At 35.9% G+C, this 22,977-nt stretch overlaps 1 protein-coding gene across 1 annotated transcript in view; it reads left to right on the top strand.

Moving 5' to 3' along the window:
- The window catches only part of LOC149817144 (serine/threonine-protein kinase BSK1-like), a 91,804-nt gene that overhangs the window by 36,126 nt on the left and 32,701 nt on the right, over positions 1-22,977 (top strand). Inside the window, exon 5 of the mRNA XM_089986624.1 lies at positions 18,299-18,384. Within this exon, the coding sequence (XP_089842750.1) occupies positions 18,299-18,384 (86 nt within the window). The remainder of the gene's footprint in view (positions 1-18,298; positions 18,385-22,977) is intronic.

Consider the following 22,977-nt stretch of genomic DNA (forward strand, 5'->3'; position numbering starts at 1 on the left):
AATTTCCACCCCTAAATAAGATTCATATAATATTTTAGAGAGATGCAATTAAGACAAATTCATAACTCAATTAACTATTCATGTAATAGGGAACAATTATTAAGCATGAGTGAATAATTTAATAAACAACAGAGATCACAAGTTAAGCAATAAAGACATTTAACATGCATTAGAGAACAAACATCATGCATTCACCAATATATCACAATTAAGAAAACAAGTAAATATGCATGATCTAATGCATAGCAGGAATATGCATGATTTTAGTGCAATGCATGAATAAATTATTATCTTCATCAGAGTTTTTTTTTTTCATATGCATGTCCCTATTAAATGCACACAATTTAAGTTCCTCTTTTTAATTACCGTTGCCCGCAGATATTCTAAACGGGTAAAATCTCCGAGGTCAAGTTAGGTTTCTAGGGTAGCTTAGCACACAATTTGTAGTTTATTACTGAGTTTCAAACTTAGCCCTCGACCGAAACAACCTTCAAAACATTAGACATCCAAATCTAATGTCGGAGACAATAGAAACATCCAAATCCACAAGTACTACTTTCTTGGTATACCAAAACAACAACTGTGTTTACACACCACCCCCAGACAAAGTTGCAGATTCTCCCTAAAACCGTGGTCAGGAGAAGAACCTCAATATCGGGTTCAGGGGCAACAACCACACATAGAGTTTTAATATCCTCACGGTTCCCCAAAACCGCAATGTTAAAGATTCCCACACTATAGAAGGGATATCAAGAAAACGTAGATTACACTGTTCTTTAATTTCTTTTATCTTGTTATTAATTCATCTCTTTTAATTTGCAATTCAACATGCATAATTAATAATACAAGCTCACAAATCAACATGCGAAGCTCTTCACGGGACCACAACCCGTGGCAACATAGAACAATGCAATTAAAACAATAATATCACATTTAATTTTTGCAATGCATAACATCTCATGCAAAAAGCAACACATGCTCAAGGCTCGCACAACCTATGATGATCCATTTTAATCATCGATGCATTCATATGCAAAAATCGTGAATAACATGCCATTATGCATTACTTTCGAATGCTTCTCAATGCACATTCATATATGTAAGTTCTAGAGATGTGCATGAAACAATAATATTCACATGCATGCACATGAGTTCACATAATCATGTTAATTACATGCTTTCATTTAATTCACATGTTTATATCAAATGCATGCTTTCTTTCAATGCACATATTCATGTCAAATGCATGCCCTCGTTCACGAATCAAATATGTGAACACTCATGCGTTTATAAGCATAATCCATTCAAGTATGCACATGAAACAACTTTGCCATATTACTTTGAATTAAACATGGCATACTTAAGTCAACAGGTAGAAACTTCATGCTTAACATGCATAAGAACAATGCTATTATCATAAGCAAGTTTGAAAATTTACGTGCATCAAGAAAAATCATACATACTGTTTCCATTTTTTTTTAAAACTCCAGCATCGACTGAGTCAGCTGGGATCCGACTCCTACCCAGCCGGCTGGGCCTGGCAGCCACTACACATGCCCAGGCCGAGCCTGTGTGCACCCTGCCAGGGCCTGACAGCCAGCCGAGCACCACTCGACTGGGCTGCCAGCCAGCCCAACAAACTAAACTGAAAGTTTAGTTTCAGTTCTTTTTTTTATACCTACCCAACAAACTAAACTCTTCCTTTTTTTTTGACTTATTTATGGAGCTTTAGATGGCCTGGAGAAGAGAGTGCAGCCCCCAGTTGGAACTCTCTTCTCTCTTAGTGTTCCAAAAATTTTGAAACTCTCAAAATTGACTTTTTCAAAGTTTTATTTCATTAGGCTTTCTAAAACCTTCTTAGATGCTTCTGGGTGTGTTTAAGGGCTCTACTAAGAGTCCTAAATACTCTAAAAAAATAATCTCAAAATTAAATAATTATTTATTTATTATTTATAAATAAATAAATACCTAGAAGTTTCCAAAAATTATATTATTAAACAAGAACACCTCTAAAGTGATTTTATATGGGTTTAAGGGCTCTACTTAGAGTCCTAAACAATTGTCAAATTAAATTTTCAGAATTAAATTAATTAATTAATTAATTGTTTAATATTAAATAATAAATAAAATTTCAGAAGCTTCCAAAAATTTACCAAATTAACTTGGAAGGCTTCGTAACATTAATTAACTCAAATTTAAAGGTTTCTAATGAATTTAAAGTTGGAAAAATCGTTGGGGATGGATTTGGATCCGGATCCGAGATCCAAATCTATCTCAAAAATACAAATGGGTCTTGGGCTGGAACAAATCCAGATTAATATGGGTCTTGGATAGAGTCCAAATCCATATTAATTTGGATCAAATCCATCATATCCGGTCCGATCCAAATCTTAATCCGAACCGACAAATTGCTCAATTTTTGAAAAATGGAATTTTCAGGCCAACCACTTGGAACATAGGGTCTTTAACTGGTAAGTTGGTAGAGTTAGTAGATGTTATGTGTAGGAGAAAGATTGATATTTTATGTCTTCAAGAGACCAAATGGGTAGGTGAGAAAGCTAAAGTGATAGAACCTTGGGGATATAAGATTTGGTATACAGGAATAAATAGGAATAGGAATGGAGTAGGGATTGTTATGAGTCATCAGTTTACAGATAATGTAGTTGAGGTCCGTAGGAAGGGTGATAGAATTTTACTTATTAAATTAGTATTAGGTACGGATATTATTAATATTATTAGTGTTTATGCACCTCAAGTAGGTTTAGATGATTCCATTAAGCATCAATTTTGGGAAGATTTAGATGGAGTAGTACAAGAGACATCTTATGGAGAAAAGCTTTTCATCGGCGGTGACCTTAATGGACATGTAGGCATTAGTAGGGATGGATTTGAGAATATCCATGGAGGCTATGGTATAGGAGAAAGAAATGAAAGTGGAGAAAGGATTTTAGATTTTTGTTTGTCCTATGATATGATCTTAGCAAACACTTGGTTTAGGAAGAGGGAGTCTCACATAGTAACATTTAAAAGTGGGGTTAATACGAGTCAAATAGATTTTTTCCTACTTAGAAAGAGAGATAGGGGTTGTTGCATCGATTGTAAGGTTATACCAGGAGAAAGTATAGCTACACAACATAGAGTCTTAATTTTAGATCTTAGAATTAGACAATGCCGCAAAAGGGATAGACATAGGATAGATCCTAGAATTAAGTGGTGGGCACTGAAAGGAGCTAAACAAGGAATGTTTGTAGAGCAGGTAGTTAAGGAAGTTGATTGGTGTCTCGAGGAGGATTCAGAATCAATGTGGAATAAGATAGCGGGTGGTATGAGAAAAGTAGCTAAGGAGGTATTGGGTGAGTCTAAAGGCGGTGCACCACTAGGTAAGGATACATCATGGTGGAACGAGGATGTCAAATTAGCTATTAAGGTTAAAAGAGAGTGTTATAGAAATCTAAGTAAGAGTCGTGATAATGAGAATTTGGAGAAGTATATGATAGCAAAGAAGGAAGCTAAAAAAGTTGTTCGAAACGCGAGGGCTAAGGTATATAAGGAGGTTTATGACAAGTTGGATACCAAAGAAGGCGAGAAGGATATTTATAGGCTTGCAAAGATGAGAGATAGGAAATCGAAGGATTTGGGTATGGTTAGATGTATCAAAGATGAAACGCAAAAGGTTTTAGTCAAAGATGAGGAGATTAAGGAGAGATGGAAAGATTATTTTGATAAGCTATTTAATGATAGTCATGCTCAAGATCTTGGAGACTTCTCCATTCCTTTTCATGAGATAAATCGTGACTTCATGCGCAAGATTCAAAAGAAAGAAATTGCAGAGGCTTTGAAGAAAATGAAATCAAGAAGGGCAGTTGGCCCAGATGGTATACCTATCGAGGCTTGGAAATGCTTGGGAGAGAAAGGTTTAGAATGGTTGACAAATCTTTTTAACTTGATTTGGCGAACAAATAAGATGCCTAATGAGTGGAGGAAGAGTACTTTGGTGCCTTTATATAAGAATAAGGGTGATATACAAGATTGCACAAACTATCGTGGTATAAAACTCATGAGTCATACTATGAAACTTTGGGAGAGGGTGATTGAGTCTAGGTTGAGGAAGGTTGTCATGATATCGGAGAATCAATTTGGTTTTATGCCTGGAAGATCAACTATGGAAGCTATACATCTTCTTAGACAACTTATTGAAAGATATAGAGAGATGAACAAAGATTTGCATATGGTTTTTATTGATTTAGAGAAGGCATACGATAGAGTACCTAGGGACGTTCTCTGGTGGACAATGATGAAGAAAGGTGTTTCTCTCAAGTACATTAGTATAATTAAAGATATGTATGAAGGAGTAGTAACCAATGTCCGCACTTGTGGAGGGGTGACAACCAATTTTCCGATAACGGTTGGGTTACATCAAGGATCTGCTTTAAGCCCTTTCCTATTTGCGATAGTGATGGATGAACTTACGAGATCAATTCAAGAAAATGTACCGTGGTGTATGTTGTTTGCTGATGATATTGTTTTGATTGATGAGTCTAGAGCTGGGGTTAATGCTAAGTTAGAATTATGGAGACAGACATTGGAAGCTAGAGGTTTTAAGTTGAGTAAGAGTAAGACTGAATATATGGAATGTCGGTTTAGTAAGCAACGAAGTAGTGATGAGAGTGTAGTGAAGCTTGGTGAGCAAGATATACCGGTGAATGATTATTTCAAATATTTGGGATCCATCATTCAAAAGTATGGAGAAATTGATAGAGATGTAAATCATAGGATAAAGGTTGGGTGGATGAAATGGAAAAGTGCTACTGGAGTGCTGTGCGATCGTAGAATGCCATTGCGGTTGAAGGGAAAGTTTTATAGGACGACTATTAGACCCGCTTTACTATATGGTACGGAATGTTGGGCTGCCAAGAGACATCATATTCAAAAAATGAGTGTAGCTGAGATGCGGATGCTTAGATGGATGTGTGGAAATACAATAAAAGATAAGATTCGGAACGAAGAGATACGTAAGAAGGTAGGTGTTGCACCCATTGAAAATAAGATGCGAGAGAATCGTTTACGGTGGTTTGGACATATTCGGCGAAGGCCTAATGATGCTCCAGTTAGAAGGTTGGAGAAATGGGAAAATATATTAGTTAAAAGAGGTCGGGGTAGGCCTAGGAAGACTTGGATGGAGATGATAGGAAAGGATATGAATGCTTTGAACCTCACCGAGGACATGGCGTTGGATAGAAATGATTGGAGGAAAAGGATTCATGTGGAAGACCCAAAATGAATTTCTTTTTGGTTCATATCGCTGACCCCAATTGTTTTGGGATGAAGGCGTAGTTGTTGTTGTTGTTGTTGAATTTTCAGGCCAACCATAGCTCGAATATAGGAAAATAAAATATTGTTACGCTCAGAATTTCGAGACGCATCCAACGATATATAACTCGAATTTCGCTTTCGAAATTCGCCTAAAAATAACCTGAATTTCACTCGAATTTCGCTTGAATTTATAGGTAAGAAATAAAACCCTTCTTCACGTTTTAAGTGGCTCGTTTAGTTCTTGGCAGTGAGACCTGGGCCAAGCCCAGACTCTAAAGCATCAGCCTAAAATCGAGAATCAAATGATGTTTTTTGTATACTTAGCCAAATTTTCGAAAATCTCAAATTTAAATAAGTGTGAGAATACATGATATTACAGTTTGGCATGGTGTACTTGACCTACATACTTGTTTAGTCTATTTTCTAGCATAGTGCTTGGAGCTAGGGGTGTCAATGGGTTGTATTTACCCATACCCGACCCAGACCAAACACTATAGGGTTCAAGTATGGTGATAAATAAGGACCTGATTAAGACTCGGGTTTGGATTCGAAGGTACGATTAATGCATGGATCCAGGTATAGTTTGTGAAATTTTATACCACACTAGGGCCTTACTCAAGTTACGATTAAGACCCACCATTTTTTTATATAAAAATGATAAAAATATTATTTTATCGGGGGTATATTTCGGGTCTGGTTCATGTAGTTCTTATAGGGTCCGAGTATGGTTTCTCTTATAGTTGACCAAATTTGACCCGAGCTCGGACCCGATACCATACCCAAAAATCGGGTCCAAGTCTAGTTCCACCTGGGCTTGAACCAAACCCGAACCGTTGTAACGACCTCAACTCATACCCGTTGAAAAGTGATTTTTTTTTAAACAATTGCGAAAACGAACCCAGACACCTGAGGTCTTATAATCATAACTACATTCACAACCACAAGGGATCTTACACCATAATCATCCACACAAAAAATAACTTTATTCATTATTAATGAAAGTCTAAGAACAATAGCAATGAATATCAAATAAAACTAAATAGAGTCACTCTGTCTAAGGAAACATATGTCCGCACGGTCAAACAGTCCTCGTAGCTCCCCAAAGCATCTTATCTCATCACTGGACCTCAATGGCTGTAAAAAACATAAGATATAGGGTGTCATTATCATAGATCATGCATACACATTTTTCTAATAATTCAAATAAGTAAAAAGAACATAAATTAGTTTCAAGCAACATTTTTAGAGGAAATATAACAACTATCTCATACTTTAAATAACCATTCATGCATTTTAAGAACAATAATCATGCAACACAATATATCACAAGTAAGAAAGCAGTAAAGATGCATGATCTAATGCAGAACAGTAAATATGCATGGAATCAATACACATACATGAATAACTTATTAAGTTATTATCAGAGTTTTTTTTTGTATGCATGTTCCTATTAAATGCACACAATTTTAGTTTCACTTTCAATTAAAACCCGCGGATACTAAAAAACGGGCACAACAGATTTCTGAGTTCAAGTTAGGTTCCCAATTGTAGCTTAACACACAATTTGTATTTTATTACTGTGCTTTACTTTTGGTCCTCGATCGATATCAGGAATCAACATCATCTATCAGAACATTATAAATTAACATCTAATGTCGGAACATTAGAGAAATCAACATCCACTAATGCTACTTTCTTTGGTATACCAACAACAACAACTGTGTCTACACACCACCCCCAGACAAAATGATGAAATTTTCTTAAAACCGTGGCCAGGAGGTGAACCACCTAGTTGGGTTCAAGGGCACAAACGCACACGGAGTTTTAGTATCCTCACGGTTTTCCCAAACCACAGTTTAGGATTCTCACACTAAAGAAAGGATATCAAGAAAAAATATTAATTACACTGTTTTCTCTTTTTATCAAAAGAATGATTATTTCACAATACTTGTTTTGTAAATCGGCATGCAAAACACAACATTAGTTTTGCAAATCAACATGCGAAACTCATCACCAAAATTCGTTTTGCAAATCAACATGCAAAACACAACTCGGGTCCTCAGCCCGTTATAATATGAAACAGTGCAATTAATTCAGAATCTAATAAATATCAAATTGATTTTTGCGATGCATATAACTAAACATGGAGCAACACCTGCTCGAGGCCCATACGGCCTACAATGATTCACTTTTGACCACTGATGCACCATACTCAAAATTCATAATGAGAATGTACATGTATAACCATTTCCTAAATGCATATGATCACATGATTGCAAAATACATCTTGATTTTCATGATTCATTTCATGCACAATATGCAAACATCCATGTGATCATGCCAATGCAACAACAATATACTTTTCAGGATTTCACATGTTCACTACATACATATGTTAGTAAACAACACATTACATTTCACAAGCATGAGAAATCAACAATTCTTTTTGCCATTTTGAGCAAACTCAGGTTACAACACATACCCATCGAGTCCAAGCCATGCTGCTCGCATACGGGACATCACTAAGACACTATTGGCAATACGTTTCTCATGTACAGACATGCGGCCAACCAATGTTAGTCCGCAGACAATGCTGCATAAAAAGATGCAGTGATGTACCACTCAAAATAGCTCACAAACTGTCACGATCACAACATACTTATTAGTATGTAAACAGCTCATGTGACAACAACAAACGCATACATGTTCAGTCCAATCATGACAGCATACATGATATTTTTCTATCACATTTTTACCTAGATGCATGCCTAACAGTTTATATGAATACTTGCATATTGGTCACATGACAACCTGCATGACAGTCCAATCACACTTAAGCATACATAATTTGGAGATGGGTAACACACAAATCTGAATTTTTTTAACATTCATAAATCTGCACATTCAACGTGCATATATTCGATTATTTGTCATGTCAAAAATCTAAATATTAAACATGTATAAATTCGAACACTTGACATGTGTAAATCTGTACATGTATGTGTCGATCTGCACATACTTTACATATGAATCTGAACATACCTGATATATTCATTATGCATATATATATATTTTTGTTGAAACTCATTGTCCATGTTTATTTATTTATTTTTATTTTTTCTGATTCTATGTGATCTAACGCTCCAAAAACTTAAACCAGAAACACTGGAATTTTTTTTTTATACAGCGGAATCATTTTATAACTCATGGTTAAATGAATGGAGCGATACAGGTAAAAAGATCTTCAAACAATCGACACATCCTTTATTTCACTTCAGTTCATGAACTTTACAAAAATATATTTACAAAGAATGAATTCCTGATGACATATCAGTTACAAGTTGGCCAGGGAACCAGTAGATCAAACAGATGTCGAAACCTCTCTTGTAACCGCTTGTGGTGACTACCCAGGACCTGAAAATGTTAAAATAAAATAAGAATTAGACTACCACGTCTAAGCAGGAATTCTGTACTGATAGTGCAAGTATATCGTGAATCGAGTGTGTTGTATGAGTGTCATGGTTGATCTTTAGTGTATATCAAGACAGGTAAGCACTATGTAACAAAGATCTAAATTCATGTACATGAGCATGTGAGTAGTTATATAACAATAACAAATATGCAACTTTGATAAGCAGGTGAGGTATGCCACAGTCAATGTAATAACATATACACTTTCCTATAACAATTTAATTACCTTGTATCAACCAAGTTAAGAATTTTACTAATTTACAAGTTGATAATATAAAGCATATGAAATACCACGTCCATATATCTCTCTAGTATCTCCACTAGTTGTGACGCCTATCTCTTCTAAAATGATGTTTAATTATTTTATCCCGTGGGTACACACGGGCACAGGTGACCATCTCAGAAGAGAATGTTCGGGGGTATATTATTTTAGGTAATTTATTAACCCGAACATTCTAACGGAGACTGAATCCCCAAGGGAGCGACCAACAGCCGAGAGAATCTCACAAGGGCCCAACTCAAGACAGGATGCATCCCTAACCTCTGCAGAAGATGTGAAACTACCACCTAGGACACATAGGTAGTCCTGGTCCCTAACTCCGAGGACGGGGACCCACGAGCCGCTTCCCGCTCGACACCAAACACAAGTCCTCGAAGTCTTGTACCACCCACCCTCTCCAAGGTAGGTCTCAACTTTGTAATTGGGTTTCATTAATTAATTTATTTTTCCGAAGTTTAGAACATTTCCACAACTGTCATAGCATTAACCCCATTCTTAGTAATACACACACACTCAAACATTGATACCCAATTTCCTTGTCCTGTGATATGTTCATTGTTCACCATATACTAAACATGAGTACATATCATATGTATCTATCTGATAAATATGACCCAATTGCTTTGTTAACAGAGGTATCATGTACCTTGAGAGTTTGTTCTAACCAATTTGTTTCCAGCTAGATATCTTTTCAAAAATAACCATTAAGCTACTCTGAAATTTGTGGTAAACTACTTTGTGCTGACACTTGTTCAATATAGAATGCAGTTGAACACTGAATTAGTTCAAAAATATAACATTTCATACATAGGGGTGCAGTAGAGATGAACAAAGATTTGCATATGGTTTTTATTGATTTAGAGAAGGCATACGATAGAGTACCTAGGGACGTTCTCTGGTGGACAATGACGAAGAAAGGTGTTTCTCTCAAGTACATTAGTATAATTAAAGATATGTATGAAGGAGTAGTAACCAATGTCCGCACTTGTGGAGGGGTGACAACCAATTTTCCGATAACGGTTGGGTTACATCAAGGATCTGCTTTAAGCCCTTTCCTATTTGCGATAGTGATGGATGAACTTACGAGATCAATTCAAGAAAATGTACCGTGGTGTATGTTGTTTGCTGATGATATTGTTTTGATTGATGAGTCTAGAGCTGGGGTTAATGCTAAGTTAGAATTATGGAGACAGACATTGGAAGCTAGAGGTTTTAAGTTGAGTAAGAGTAAGACTGAATATATGGAATGTCGGTTTAGTAAGCAACGAAGTAGTGATGGGAGTGTAGTGAAGCTTGGTGAGCAAGATATACCGGTGAATGATTATTTCAAATATTTGGGATCCATCATTTAAAAGTATGGAGAAATTGATGGAGATGTAAATCATAGGATAAAGGTTGGGTGGATGAAATGGAAAAGTGCTACTGGAGTGCTGTGCGATCGTAGAATGCCATTGCGGTTGAAGGGAAAGTTTTATAGGACGACTATTAGACCCGCTTTACTATATGGTACGGAATGTTGGGCTGCCAAGAGACATCATATTCAAAAAATGAGTGTAGCTGAGATGCGGATGCTTAGATGGATGTGTGGAAATACAATAAAAGATAAGATTCGGAACGAAGAGATACGTAAGAAGGTAGGTGTTGCACCCATTGAAAATAAGATGCGAGAGAATCGTTTACGGTGGTTTGGACATATTCGGCGAAGGCCTAATGATGCTCCAGTTAGAAGGTTGGAGAAATGGGAAAATATATTAGTTAAAAGAGGTCGGGGTAGGCCTAGGAAGACTTGGATGGAGATGATAGGAAAGGATATGAATGCTTTGAACCTCACCGAGGACATGGCGTTGGATAGAAATGATTGGAGGAAAAGGATTCATGTGGAAGACCCAAAATGAATTTCTTTTTGGTTCATATCGCTGACCCCAATTGTTTTGGGATGAAGGCGTAGTTGTTGTTGTTGTTGTATTATAAAAGCTAAGTTAAAATTTAAAAACAAAATTTACAATTAGTAGAATACAAAAAAAAAACTTATACCTTGATTTGTTCCTTTGCGAGGTTCATTTTCTCATAGATGTAACCCATAGCAGGCTTTCCATCATTATCAACCAATCGAAGCACGTCAATCAAAGGGGCCATTGTTTTCAGAGCACGACTCACTTCCTTCTAAAATTTTGAACTCAAAATCATGCTTTTACATCTTTTATCAACTGACGTTTTTGAGAAACTACTTTTTGCCCAATCACCTCCAACAAACATGGACCTTAGACCTTTTTTGCAATTATATATGCTTTCTAGAGTAAAAAATCTAGTAGTAAATCTCGTCATTGCAGGACTATATAAGTCCTTTTGTGTGTGTGCTCTCATTATACTCAACAATTGAGTATGTTTATATATGAATACTACCAATTGCCTTGCTTTTCCAGAAATGTTCTTCAACTCTTTCAATTCTCATATATCTTCCAACATCAAATCTATACAATGTACCCGAAAATTTTATAAAATTTTGCAAATTGGGCCTGGATCCAAATTTCAGATCCAGGACCCATAAAGGGGTTTTCCGCATACATTTACCTCGTAAATTTGATATATACGTATAAGTACAATAATTTTTAATTTATTTAATAATTCGGAGAATAATCATTCAATAGGGATGCGTAGATGGGTATGGGATCCATATACCGGATCCATATACATATGTATATATTTATATATATCTAAATATATATATATATATATATGTGTATACTCATAAATAAATAATATTAATATTATTAATAAAACAGAAATAGACATATATATATATATATATATATATATATATATATATATATATAGCAAACTTGAGGATCCACAGTGGATCCAACTTGCGGATCCATATTGTTGGGGGTTAAAATTTTATGAAATGCAAATTAAATAAAATTTTAAATTTTAAAACTTATCCGAGGATCCACAGTTGGATCCATTCGGATCCAACTTGTGGATCCATACAAATTGGAGTCGGGTCTCGGGTCCGGACCTGAGCCCCACCCCGTGACCCTGTAGCAGCCCTTTTAAAGAACGTAAAGGGCAACCCGATAAGGGTTGCCCGATATGTTTGAAGAAACAAAGGAAGAAAGGGGGGGGGGGTTAGGGTTCTGAGAGAGAACCCTAACCGAAATCGCCGGAAGGAAAGAAAGGGGGGCTTGAAGCGCAGCCGCCGGAGGGAAGAGGGCTCTGATTTCGCCGGGCCTTCCTCTTCAAAAGGGGTCCCAAGTAGGTCTCTTTCCCCGATTCCCATCCCTCGTCTCTCTCTCTCTCGTGTGGGCGAGCATTGGGGAGGTGGAAGATCGCCGGAAGGCTGCAGCCACCACAGGCCACGGCAGCCCCTTTTGTTGTCTCTTCCCTTGCGTGCGACCATCACGACACCGGAGCAGTCGAGGCCGGTGGAATAGCTCGCCTCCTCACGTCAGCCGCAACCCCCAAAACATCGGATTGTAAAGGTACGGGTTTTTCTTTTGGGTTAAGTGAGGAAAACGAACATGGATTCGATTTCCATGGAGTATTTTAGTGTAGAACCATGTGGGTGAGTAAATCTAAGCATTTACTCTACAATCCGTGGATGAAATCCATGTGTTTCATGGTCTTTTTATTTGGTTATTTGAAACATTGTAGGTATGGATGCATTCTTGTAGTAAAACAGAACTTTTATCTATGAAAAATATGGATTGTCATGTGTGTGTGTGTGTAGACGACAGGTCCAGCAGCCCTGAAAAATTAGCCTATGTTGATTGTTGCTAAATCAGTCGGTAGGTATTTACAAATTGATATGTCACACGGTCTGGTGTATGTGGGTAGTTATGTTTGGGTGAAACTGCCACAGTCTTGAATCATGGTAAAAGAAAGGTAAAACTGTGTGGTGCTCTTGTTAAGAAACTGTTTTTCTGCTGTGGTAGAATTTTTGTTGGAGGCATAAACAGAACCCCACGAAATCCAGATTTGATGGCCTGTACAGTTGCTGCTGATATGGTGGACAGCATGTTAAAAGATTTAGGTGGTTAAATTAGTGAACGAACTCAGACCTATTTACATGTGCAGATTTCCTTTTTAGCATATTTAAGTATAAAAGACCTTGAATTCTTTGGGTTTAGCATGTTGGACATGGATTTAAAGAATCCCTTATGTAGTTTCTGTATCTGTACCGATTTAAAGTTCTCTTACTAAATCTGTTTATGGTACATGTCCAGCTGAGCACAAGAGTCGGTGTGAACCGAGCCCTTGTTGGGTATGTCGGAACCAAGGGTACGACTGAAATTCAAAGGAAAATGGGTTTGGATTTCGGGTTGGTCTGCGGAAGGGGGCTCCTGAATGAGTCTACTGCCCTGTCCTCAATCCGGTTTTACATTAGGATGGGTAGATCACAAGCAGTGTATATATATATCTATATATATTCAGGATTTCAATTAATGTCGTATGAAGATTTTGGTTATCTGATTTCTCTAGTGATCTGATTATTCATAAGTTGCCTATGTTTCTATACATGCAATGATTTAGTTTATGTTTAATATACAAATTTAGTTACGTGTTGATTATGTGGTTAATTTGGTTTCAATATATTGGCTGGGTCATTGCTTCTCAAATAAGACTACATTATACCTGTGTTAGTCCAGCTTTGCATGGTTATAAAATTTGTATATACTCATGTGTAAGTGGTCAATTGCTTGTTTGCTTAGTAGTATGATTGATCTATGTCATGCATTCTGTCATACCTATTTACAAGGTGATTAAGAGGCATATGGACGTGTAAAGATTGTTAGGCATACACCCATGTAATCTGTATGACACAAACATCATGGGTGTTCTCATAATTTAGCTAAACATGTAATCGTACATGCTGTTTTCCACGGCTTAAACTAAATATTATAGGCTGAGTTAAATTAGCTTGTGTAAGGTTCAATTCTTCTTGAAATTTTCATATTTATGTTTACCTAATATTCAGACCTATGGGTGTAAGAGCATGATATGTTTTGTTTTTCTGCATTGCACACATTAAGCCAAAATCAAAGTATTTGCTGCAAAGCTACATCTTATGCATATTGTACACTAACTTGATGTATTGACACGTGCACCACCACTTTAAGGTTCACATGCTGATTTAAGTGTGTAATTTCATCAAAGTGTATATGTGACATGAACATGTATGTTAAAGCATACATTGACAGGCTAAATAAAATCATACATGGGATATGAGCATGTGTATGGAATGAAAGCATGAAATTTAAATTGAAATTGTGAACTCATGCATATGTATATGTATGTTATTGTTTCATGTACACCTTTAAATTGTCCTAAATGAATGCGCATTGAAAAACATGTGAAAAGAATGCATAAGTGGCATACTCTTTATGATTTTTGCTTATGCATGTGGTAATGATCAAATTGGATCATTTGTGGCTGGATGAGCCGCGAGGACTAGTTGTTCTCCGTTTTAATTGTTTTTGATGCATTGCAACAAATCAAATGTGATATAGTTGTTTTACCACACTGTTCTATGTTGTCACGGGCTGTGGTCCCGTGAAAAGCTTAGCATGCTGATGTGCAAGCTTATGTTATTAGTTCTGTAGGTAAATTTGCAAATGTAGAAGAAATGGATTAATAACCAAATAAAATTAAATAAAGAACAATGTAATTCACTTTCTCCTTGACGTCCCTGCTTTAGCGTGGGAATCTTGGATATTGCGGTTTAGGGGAAACCGTGAGGATACAAAAACTCAGTGTGCGTTTTGTTGCCCCTGAACCCGATATTGAGGTTCTTCTCCTGGCCACGGTTTTAGGGAGAATCCGCCACTTTACCCGGGAGTGGTGTGTTAGTCACAGCTGTGAGTTTGTTTTGGTATACCAAGAAAGTGGCGCCAGTGGATGCTGTTTTCCCTGGTGTCCCCGACTTTGGATGCTGTTTTCCAAGGTTCCGATAGATGGTGTTGTTTCCTGATATCGGTCGAGGGCTAAGTTTGGAACCCGGTAATAAAATACAAATTGTGTGTGAAGCTACCCCGGGAACCCTACTTGACCTCGGGGATTGTACCCGTTTGGTGTATCCGCGGGCCACTGTAATTAAAAAGAGGAACTTAAGGATTATGTGCATTTAATAGAACATGCATATGGAAAGAGGAAAACTTAAATGGAAAATAATAAATGGTTCATGCATTGCACATAAATCATGCATATTCTTGCTATGCATTAGTTCATGCATGTTTACCTGTTCACTTGGTTGTTTATGTTGATCATTGTATGATGTTGAGCTCTTTTGCATTTAATTGCCTTATTGATTAAGTTGTGATCAATGTTACATATTTCGTGTTCCCTCCTGTTAAATGTTACATGTTTAATTATGCATGAATGGTTAATTGACTTAGGAATTGAGTATAATCGTATTCCTCAAAATATTACATGGATCTTATTTATGCTCTTTTTCTTATTCGATTCATTAGGGAAACCTGTACGCAGAATTCTTCGGATTTCTGACCCTCTTATTTTATTGGTTTTTCCCAGGCACAGGTGAATCAGTGAAGTCGACTCGCTTCTGAGGGATACGAGGTCACATTTGTTTCAGACGACTTCACTTACGGACAGAGTGACTCTACTGTTATTTTCTTTTAGTTCTTCTGATTTCCTGCAATTTGATATTTCATTTTTGACATGGAACATATTACTCTTATTGATTCATTACTAAAAGAATTCAGTGGATTGGTTATGATTGATAAATGTAAGTTGCTTTGTGGTGTATGGTTATCCAACTGAAATTGGAACTGTAGGGACCCCAGGTCTCTGGGAAGTGTTCAGCGACTCTTAGAAAAAAAAAATATTCCGCATTTTTCAAAGGTAGGAGTTGGGGTCGTTACACAAGGAGTCCAAAATAAATGTCTTTTCTTATCTATCAACAACTTACCTGCATTGACGTAGTTGGAGGCATTATCGGTAACAACTTGAACTACATTCTCCTCCCAAACTTCTTCAACAATATCATTCAACAATGTAAAAAGCAAATTTGCATCTTTTACTTCATTTGATGCATCAACCGATTTCAAAAACATTATTTCCAAAGGACAATTAACCAACAAATTAATAAGTGTACGCCCTTTTGTATCAGTCCAGCCATTTGACATTATGCTGCATCCATATTTGGACTAATACACTTTGTATTGGTCTAAAAACTCTTTTGTTTTCTTTATTTCTTTATTTAAAAGTGGTTCTCGCAGCTCATGATATGATAGAGAGACTTCATCCCTGGTCCAAATTGACTTATAACTTCAATTATACTATAAAATGAAGACAATTTTGTCGTATTAAAAGGTATTCCACCATCATAAAACCACCTACTAATGTACTCACACACTGTCTTCTTTCTTCTTTTTTGAAGCGATTCTTTAATGTGGTTTGTTTGTTTGCTTGCCTTCCTTTCTCTACTAGATCACTTCAGAAGTACAAATCCATAGTCCCTTTTGCCTGTGATGGTTTCAAGCTAAATGTACTACTCGGATGCTCCTCCATATGTGAAACTGCTGCATGTCCTTCGCCAAAATTAAAAGATGAGAACAAACTTTCACTTCTTTCATATATATTAACTGTTTCTCTCTTATTTTTTTCATCTCTTCTTCGATTCCTCCATGTACTTAAAGTACTTGCTTGATTTCTGTAGTTGTTTTTTCACAAGCCTTCACGTTTCCTCCAATTCCAAGTAGATGCTGCTTTATTTTGTATGTCTCCTTTATAAGTTATTCCACATGTAAGGCACATCACATAATTCAGATCTTGTTTATCTTTAATGTAGGCCCACTCCTATGCTGGATCACTTGATCTTCGCTTGAAGTTCTACGTATCTTCCAAATTTGAAAATGTCAAGCTTGGAATGGACCTGCTAGCACTTGCAGAAGAAGCCTTTTCTATCGTTGTTTTAAAAAATGATAAGAATCAAGGAATATGTTTGATCATTGATAAGGAAAACAATTGAATAGGCAAAGCAAACAACCATCAACAAATTTCAAATAATTTAAAAACAATCTAAATTTTTAAAAGTGCTAAAACTAACAACAAACATGTATTCAACATAAAATTAATCAACACCAAATGCACAAAACATAAGATATTGCTATCGTCAAGCATAGTAAACCTATTGTTTTACAAAACCTGCCCAAATATTATTAAGAATAACAGCCTATTCAACACACAATTTAGAAGGAAAAAAGTTGATAATACTAACAACCTGCCCAAATATTATATATACCAGAGTTACCAGTCGAGGAAGCGGGAGCGGGAAGCGATACGGGAAGCGGGAGCGGGAAGCGAGGCACTTTCAAAAATTTAGGAAGCGGGGAAGCGTGGGACCACTTAGAAGAAAATTCCGAACCGTCTCAGAAACGACCTAGGAAGCGAACCGGAAGCGACCTAGGAAGCGAACCGGAAGCGAGGGGAAGCAAAAAAAATGAAAAAAATGGGGAAGCGAGGGGGAAGCGTGGGGGAAACGTGGGGGAAGCGTGGGGGAAGCGCTTCCCATAAAAGGGAAGCGCGCTTCCCAAAAAAGGGGGACGCTTCCCCTCACGCTTCGGAAGCGCGACGTTTCGCGCTTCCGAAGCGCGCTTCCCCTTTTGCCTAGGCGCTTCCGGTAACTCTGATATATACACACATAGCTAATATATATATATATATATATAGCCGTGTCCCCGTACCTGCAATTTTTAAAATCGCCATGTTGTACCCTACATACCTGCACCCGCACCTGTACCCATGTGACATAGCAGATGGCTGATTTTAATTAATCTCTTGAAGTCATCATGCTATTTTTCTTTACCAACCTTGCATACTTTTACATTTTATTTTCTATGAATCCTTTGTGTTTTTTGTTGAATTTAATTTTTTGCAGTTACATTTATCAATGAAAGGGTGCACAAAGAAACAAAGCAAGGAGGCGACAAAATGTTGCCATTAGAAGTATAAGTTGCATTGTCAAATGTTTACACCTTTTTTTTCAAATTTTGTCCATTAAGAATCTCTGATGATGCATGACTATCTGATACCTGGTGTTTACCAATTTCTGGCAGATTAAGTTGTCATCTTCTGCTGAATGATTACTCTATTTCTTTTACCTTGTTGAACTGTTTATGCATCCTCTTGAAACTTAATCAAGAAATTCTGAATTTGCACTATCAAGTGGCAGAAGCCTCTCGATTTCTTTTTGTAATTAGAATTGTTTTCATACAGGAAGAGTTACTAAAGAAAGTGTAGTATTTAGTTTTGGTACTGTACTCCTGGATCTTCTCAGTGGAAAACATATCCCTCCAAGCCATGTGAGTGGTTCACAGTTCACATTTCTTATTGTTCATCCTTTTCATTTTTGTATTTAGTTCTGAAAATATGTGATGGAAAAAAGTTATTTAGGTTTTTCTGGCAATCCAGAAATTTCGCCAAGTTTTATGCTTTCATAAGTTCTTGGTGCTTCTGCAATTATCCTCGTTAGTTGCTGCTGTACGGTTAATTTTGTTAATAGTTTACTCTCCGTTCTATTTATTGCTGTGGTTTGCTCAGATGCACGTGGAAATGTAAAAGAAATGTAGTTTGGTATATAAGTTATTATTTTTGTTCTGTCTCAATTGTGCTTACATCTCTAAATCTTGAGCTCCAATATTATAATGTATTACATGGGAACCATTTGTGTTATTTGGTGTCAGATTATGTGCCATGATGTGTCACACAAGATATGTGCACAAAATGACATGTCATTGTGACATAGTATAGAACACTTCTAATAACAAAAAATATTACAAACATGCCAACAGATTTCACAACTAAGATATATTACGATACTTGATCTAATAATGAAGATGATACAAGAATCATAGATTTAATAATATTAATATTGAACAACTATATGGGTAAGATTATTCAGCTGCAATTATTTCAAAAACATGAAACGCACCATCATACTGTCATACAAGACCAGCTACCTAGAGCTATAGAAAATAACTTTATGAACAGATGATCTCCAAACTACATTGTAAAACGTCTTACACTCTACAAACTGTATATCTGAGCCCCGTGCTGCAATTTCTCAGCATTAATACTTATCCAAATAGCCACTTCAAAGGAAGCTTGGTACATATTCAATCATCTTTCTTTGCATATAATGGCATCATGGTTGGTAGGATTTAACACAAGAAAAGGATTTGATACACTTTGCCCAACAGAAAAAGATTTCTGGCATTAAGCACATCTGGTCTCCATTTAAAGAAAAGGAAAAAGGAGAAATGCGAGTCTATGATATACTTTTCTGAATGTTTATGCAAGATTTATGTTATGTGTTCCTGTCAAAATGATTAGTTCATTGCAACGTTTAAGTTTTTTTTTTTTTATATTATTTATGTGACCCTGTAAGACACATAATCTGTTGCTTTATTTACCATTTTGATAGTCCCAATAACAGCCGCCCCCACTCTTTACATTTTCAATCTTTACTTTTTACTTTTTGACAATTTAATATATGGTATGTGGGTCCCAAAAACAAACTGCTCCCCACTCCCTCTATAGTCTATACACTAGATGTTCTTGGGGCCCAGCGTCCATCTCTCCTCACGTTTTTAAATATTTCAAAAATGCGATCACTCAAGTGAACTCTTAAATGTAATATATTTCAAAATGTACACACACACACACACACACACACATATATATATAATGAAATAAGAACAAAAGCAAACAAGCGCCTCTTATGGGCTTATGGGAACACAACAAATCTATAAAAGAATCACTTATGAATCAATCCACACACTCACACAAGGGCCAAGACAGTAAAAAATAATGGCTTTTGTATTACACAATGCTTGAGAAAGCATAAGATACAAGGGGTTAACCCCTATTTATAACAAGAGTAAGAGATAGGGAGCAACCCAACTAGCTGTTGGGCTGCTCCCAACAGCTAGTTGGAGCTGTCCCAATCAATTACATCATAAACCAAAAAGTAAAAAACAAAAATAAATAAAATGTACTTTCAGCCCCTAATGGGTTGACCTCTATTACAAAGTAAAATGACCAAAATACCCTTGACGGGTATTTCGGTATATATATATATATATATATATATATATATATATATATATATATATATTAGAAGCACAATCTTAACACCCCCCTCAAACTCACAGTGTAACCACCGAGAGTTTGCCAAGTAGGAAGTGAAATCTGGGTGACAGAAGCACTTTAGTGAAGAAGTCCGACAATTGATACTCTGATGGTATATATGACAACGTGATGGTCTTCTTCAAAAATTCCTCACGAACGTAGTGGCAATCCATTTCAACGTGTTTAGTCCTTTCATGAAATGCATGATTGCTTGCAATGTATACTGCGCTCTTGTTGTCACAGCATAATCTCGAGGGTTTTGCAATGTGAACTTCAAAGTCCTCTAACAATTGTCTCAACCATACTAATTCAGAAGTAGTTGTTGCCATGACAAGGTACTCTCCTTCAGTGGAAGAGAAGAACACCTTCTGATCCTTCTTGCATCTTCGTGAAATTAGAGAATCACTTATAAAAACACAGGAACTAGTGGTTGAACATCTATCATTCACATCCCCTCCCGAATCAAAATCAGAATATGCAATAACTTTTAACGGAGAGGAGGATGAAAAAAATAACCCATAATTAATAGAATTTCTAATATATTTAATAATTCTCATTACAATACTCATATGTATTCTCATTACAACACTCATATGTACTGTAGTGAGAGTATGTTGAAATTGACTAACAGAATGAATAACATGAAAAATATCAGGATTAGTAATAGAGAGAGAAGATAAAACTCTAATTATTTGTCTATATGGAGTTGGATCCTTCAGAGGTTCTCCATAATCTTTTTTCATCTTTGCATTGATGACCTCTGGAGTATCAACTCATTTTTTATCTGAGACTCCTGACTGTTTGATAATCTTTGCTGCATACTTAGTCTGCGATAATAAGTAACCACGAGGTGAGTAAGGCGTTTCTATTCCAAGAAAGTACTATGAAAAACCATGATCTGTCATATCAAAGTTGGCTTTGAGCACATCATTGATATGACTAACTCCCTGCTTATCACCTCTTGTAATAATCATATCATCAACGTAAAGAAGTAATATCACTATTCCTGCATTAAAAAACTTAACAAACAATGCAGTGTCAATATAACAAGTTTTAAAACAAAGTTGTGTCATCACATTACTGAATCAATTATACCAAGCTTTAAGGGCTTGCTTTAGGCCATACAACACTTTTCGTAACCAAAGAATCTTTCCATGTGCTAAACTTAATCCTAGTGGGGGATCCATATAAACTTCCTCATTGAGATTTTCATTTAAAAAGGCATTTTTCATAGCCATTTAAAAAAATAGTCATTTTTAATTGATGCTATAGAAATAAGAGTTCTAAAAGTGGTCATTCGAGCAATTGGAACAAACATCTCATCATAGAATATGGAATCCTTTGGCTACTAGTCTGACTTTATATTTTTCTAATGTCCCATTACTTTTAGTTTTAATCTTATAGACCCATCTACATCATATAGGTTTCTTTTCTTTAAGTAATATTTGAATTTCTCAAGTTTTTGCCTTTTCTAAAACTTCTAATTCATCATTCATTGCCTTAATCCATTTTTGATGATTTTTAGCATCATGATAAGATGATGGTTCTACATATGAGTGTATATCCATTAGATATGCTCTATATTTGGGTTTGAAGGAATCTTAGGATACAAATCTACTAGGAGCTTTTGAAATTCGCATGGATCTTCTAACACTAGAGGAATCTATATTCTTGATTTTGAGAATATCTTTCTAAAGTACATGGAGGATGGTCTTCGGTACGTTGAGTATAAATTTGAATTTTACTATGAGGTTGGTCTATATTACAAAGACTCTCATTCACATTCCCATGTGCATCACGAGTCTCTTCATTGTCACTCTCATGCACATCATGAATGTCATCATAACTCCCATGCTCATTCACAAGGTAAAAAAGAAACGAATAGTTACAATGTTCTTGGATTTTATCTTTACCAAATTCATTTTCGTTTTCAAGAAAAGTGACATTTCTTGAAACATATAGCTTATTCCTTTTAATTTAATAACATCTTTACCCTTTTTTATTTTTGGCATAGCCTAAGAAAACACAATGTATAGCTTTTGGGGAAAGTTTGTCATTTTTGTCAGTATGGACAAAGCATTTACAACCAAAGACTCTCAACATCTTGTAATCAGGAGATGTTTTAAATAATTTTTTCAATGAGAGAAATGTTTTCAATAGTTATTGAAGACATCCTATTTATCAAATAAACTGCCGTAAGAGCGGCTTCGGCTCTCAACAATATGTCTATGCTTCCTTTCGGTTAGTCTATTTTGTTGAGGAGTATAGAGATATGATTTTTGATGAATAATTCCATGTAAGTCCAGATAGTTTTTGAAATTTTTTGATACAAATTCTCTTCCGGAATTGGTTCTAAAGATTTTAATATTGGTTTTAAATTGAGTCTTTGTATAATAATGAAATTTTTGGAAACAATCAAATACTTCAGATTTGTGTTTAAGAAAATATATCCAAGAGTGTCTAATATAATACTATAATTATCCACAAAAACAACATAATAAGATACTCCTCCTTTAGATATAATCGGAGCCGGTCCCCATACATATGAATGTACCAACTTAAATGATTTCTTTGATATGAAATGACTATGACCAAAAGGTAAAGATTTCATTTTACCAAGAATGCAATATTCACAAAAAAATCCCTTTCTTTATAACTTGTAAGAAATAGAAACAAATGTAATTTTGAGACACTAGGATGTCTTAGTCTCTTGTGCCAATTTTCTATATATTTTTTTTCCACAAAATTACAAAAAAGTATGTTTT

Source organism: Nuphar pumila, chromosome 14 (assembly GCF_984573655.1).
Source record: "Nuphar pumila chromosome 14, dmNupPumi1.hap1.1, whole genome shotgun sequence".
Classification (NCBI taxonomy): domain Eukaryota; kingdom Viridiplantae; phylum Streptophyta; class Magnoliopsida; order Nymphaeales; family Nymphaeaceae; genus Nuphar; species Nuphar pumila.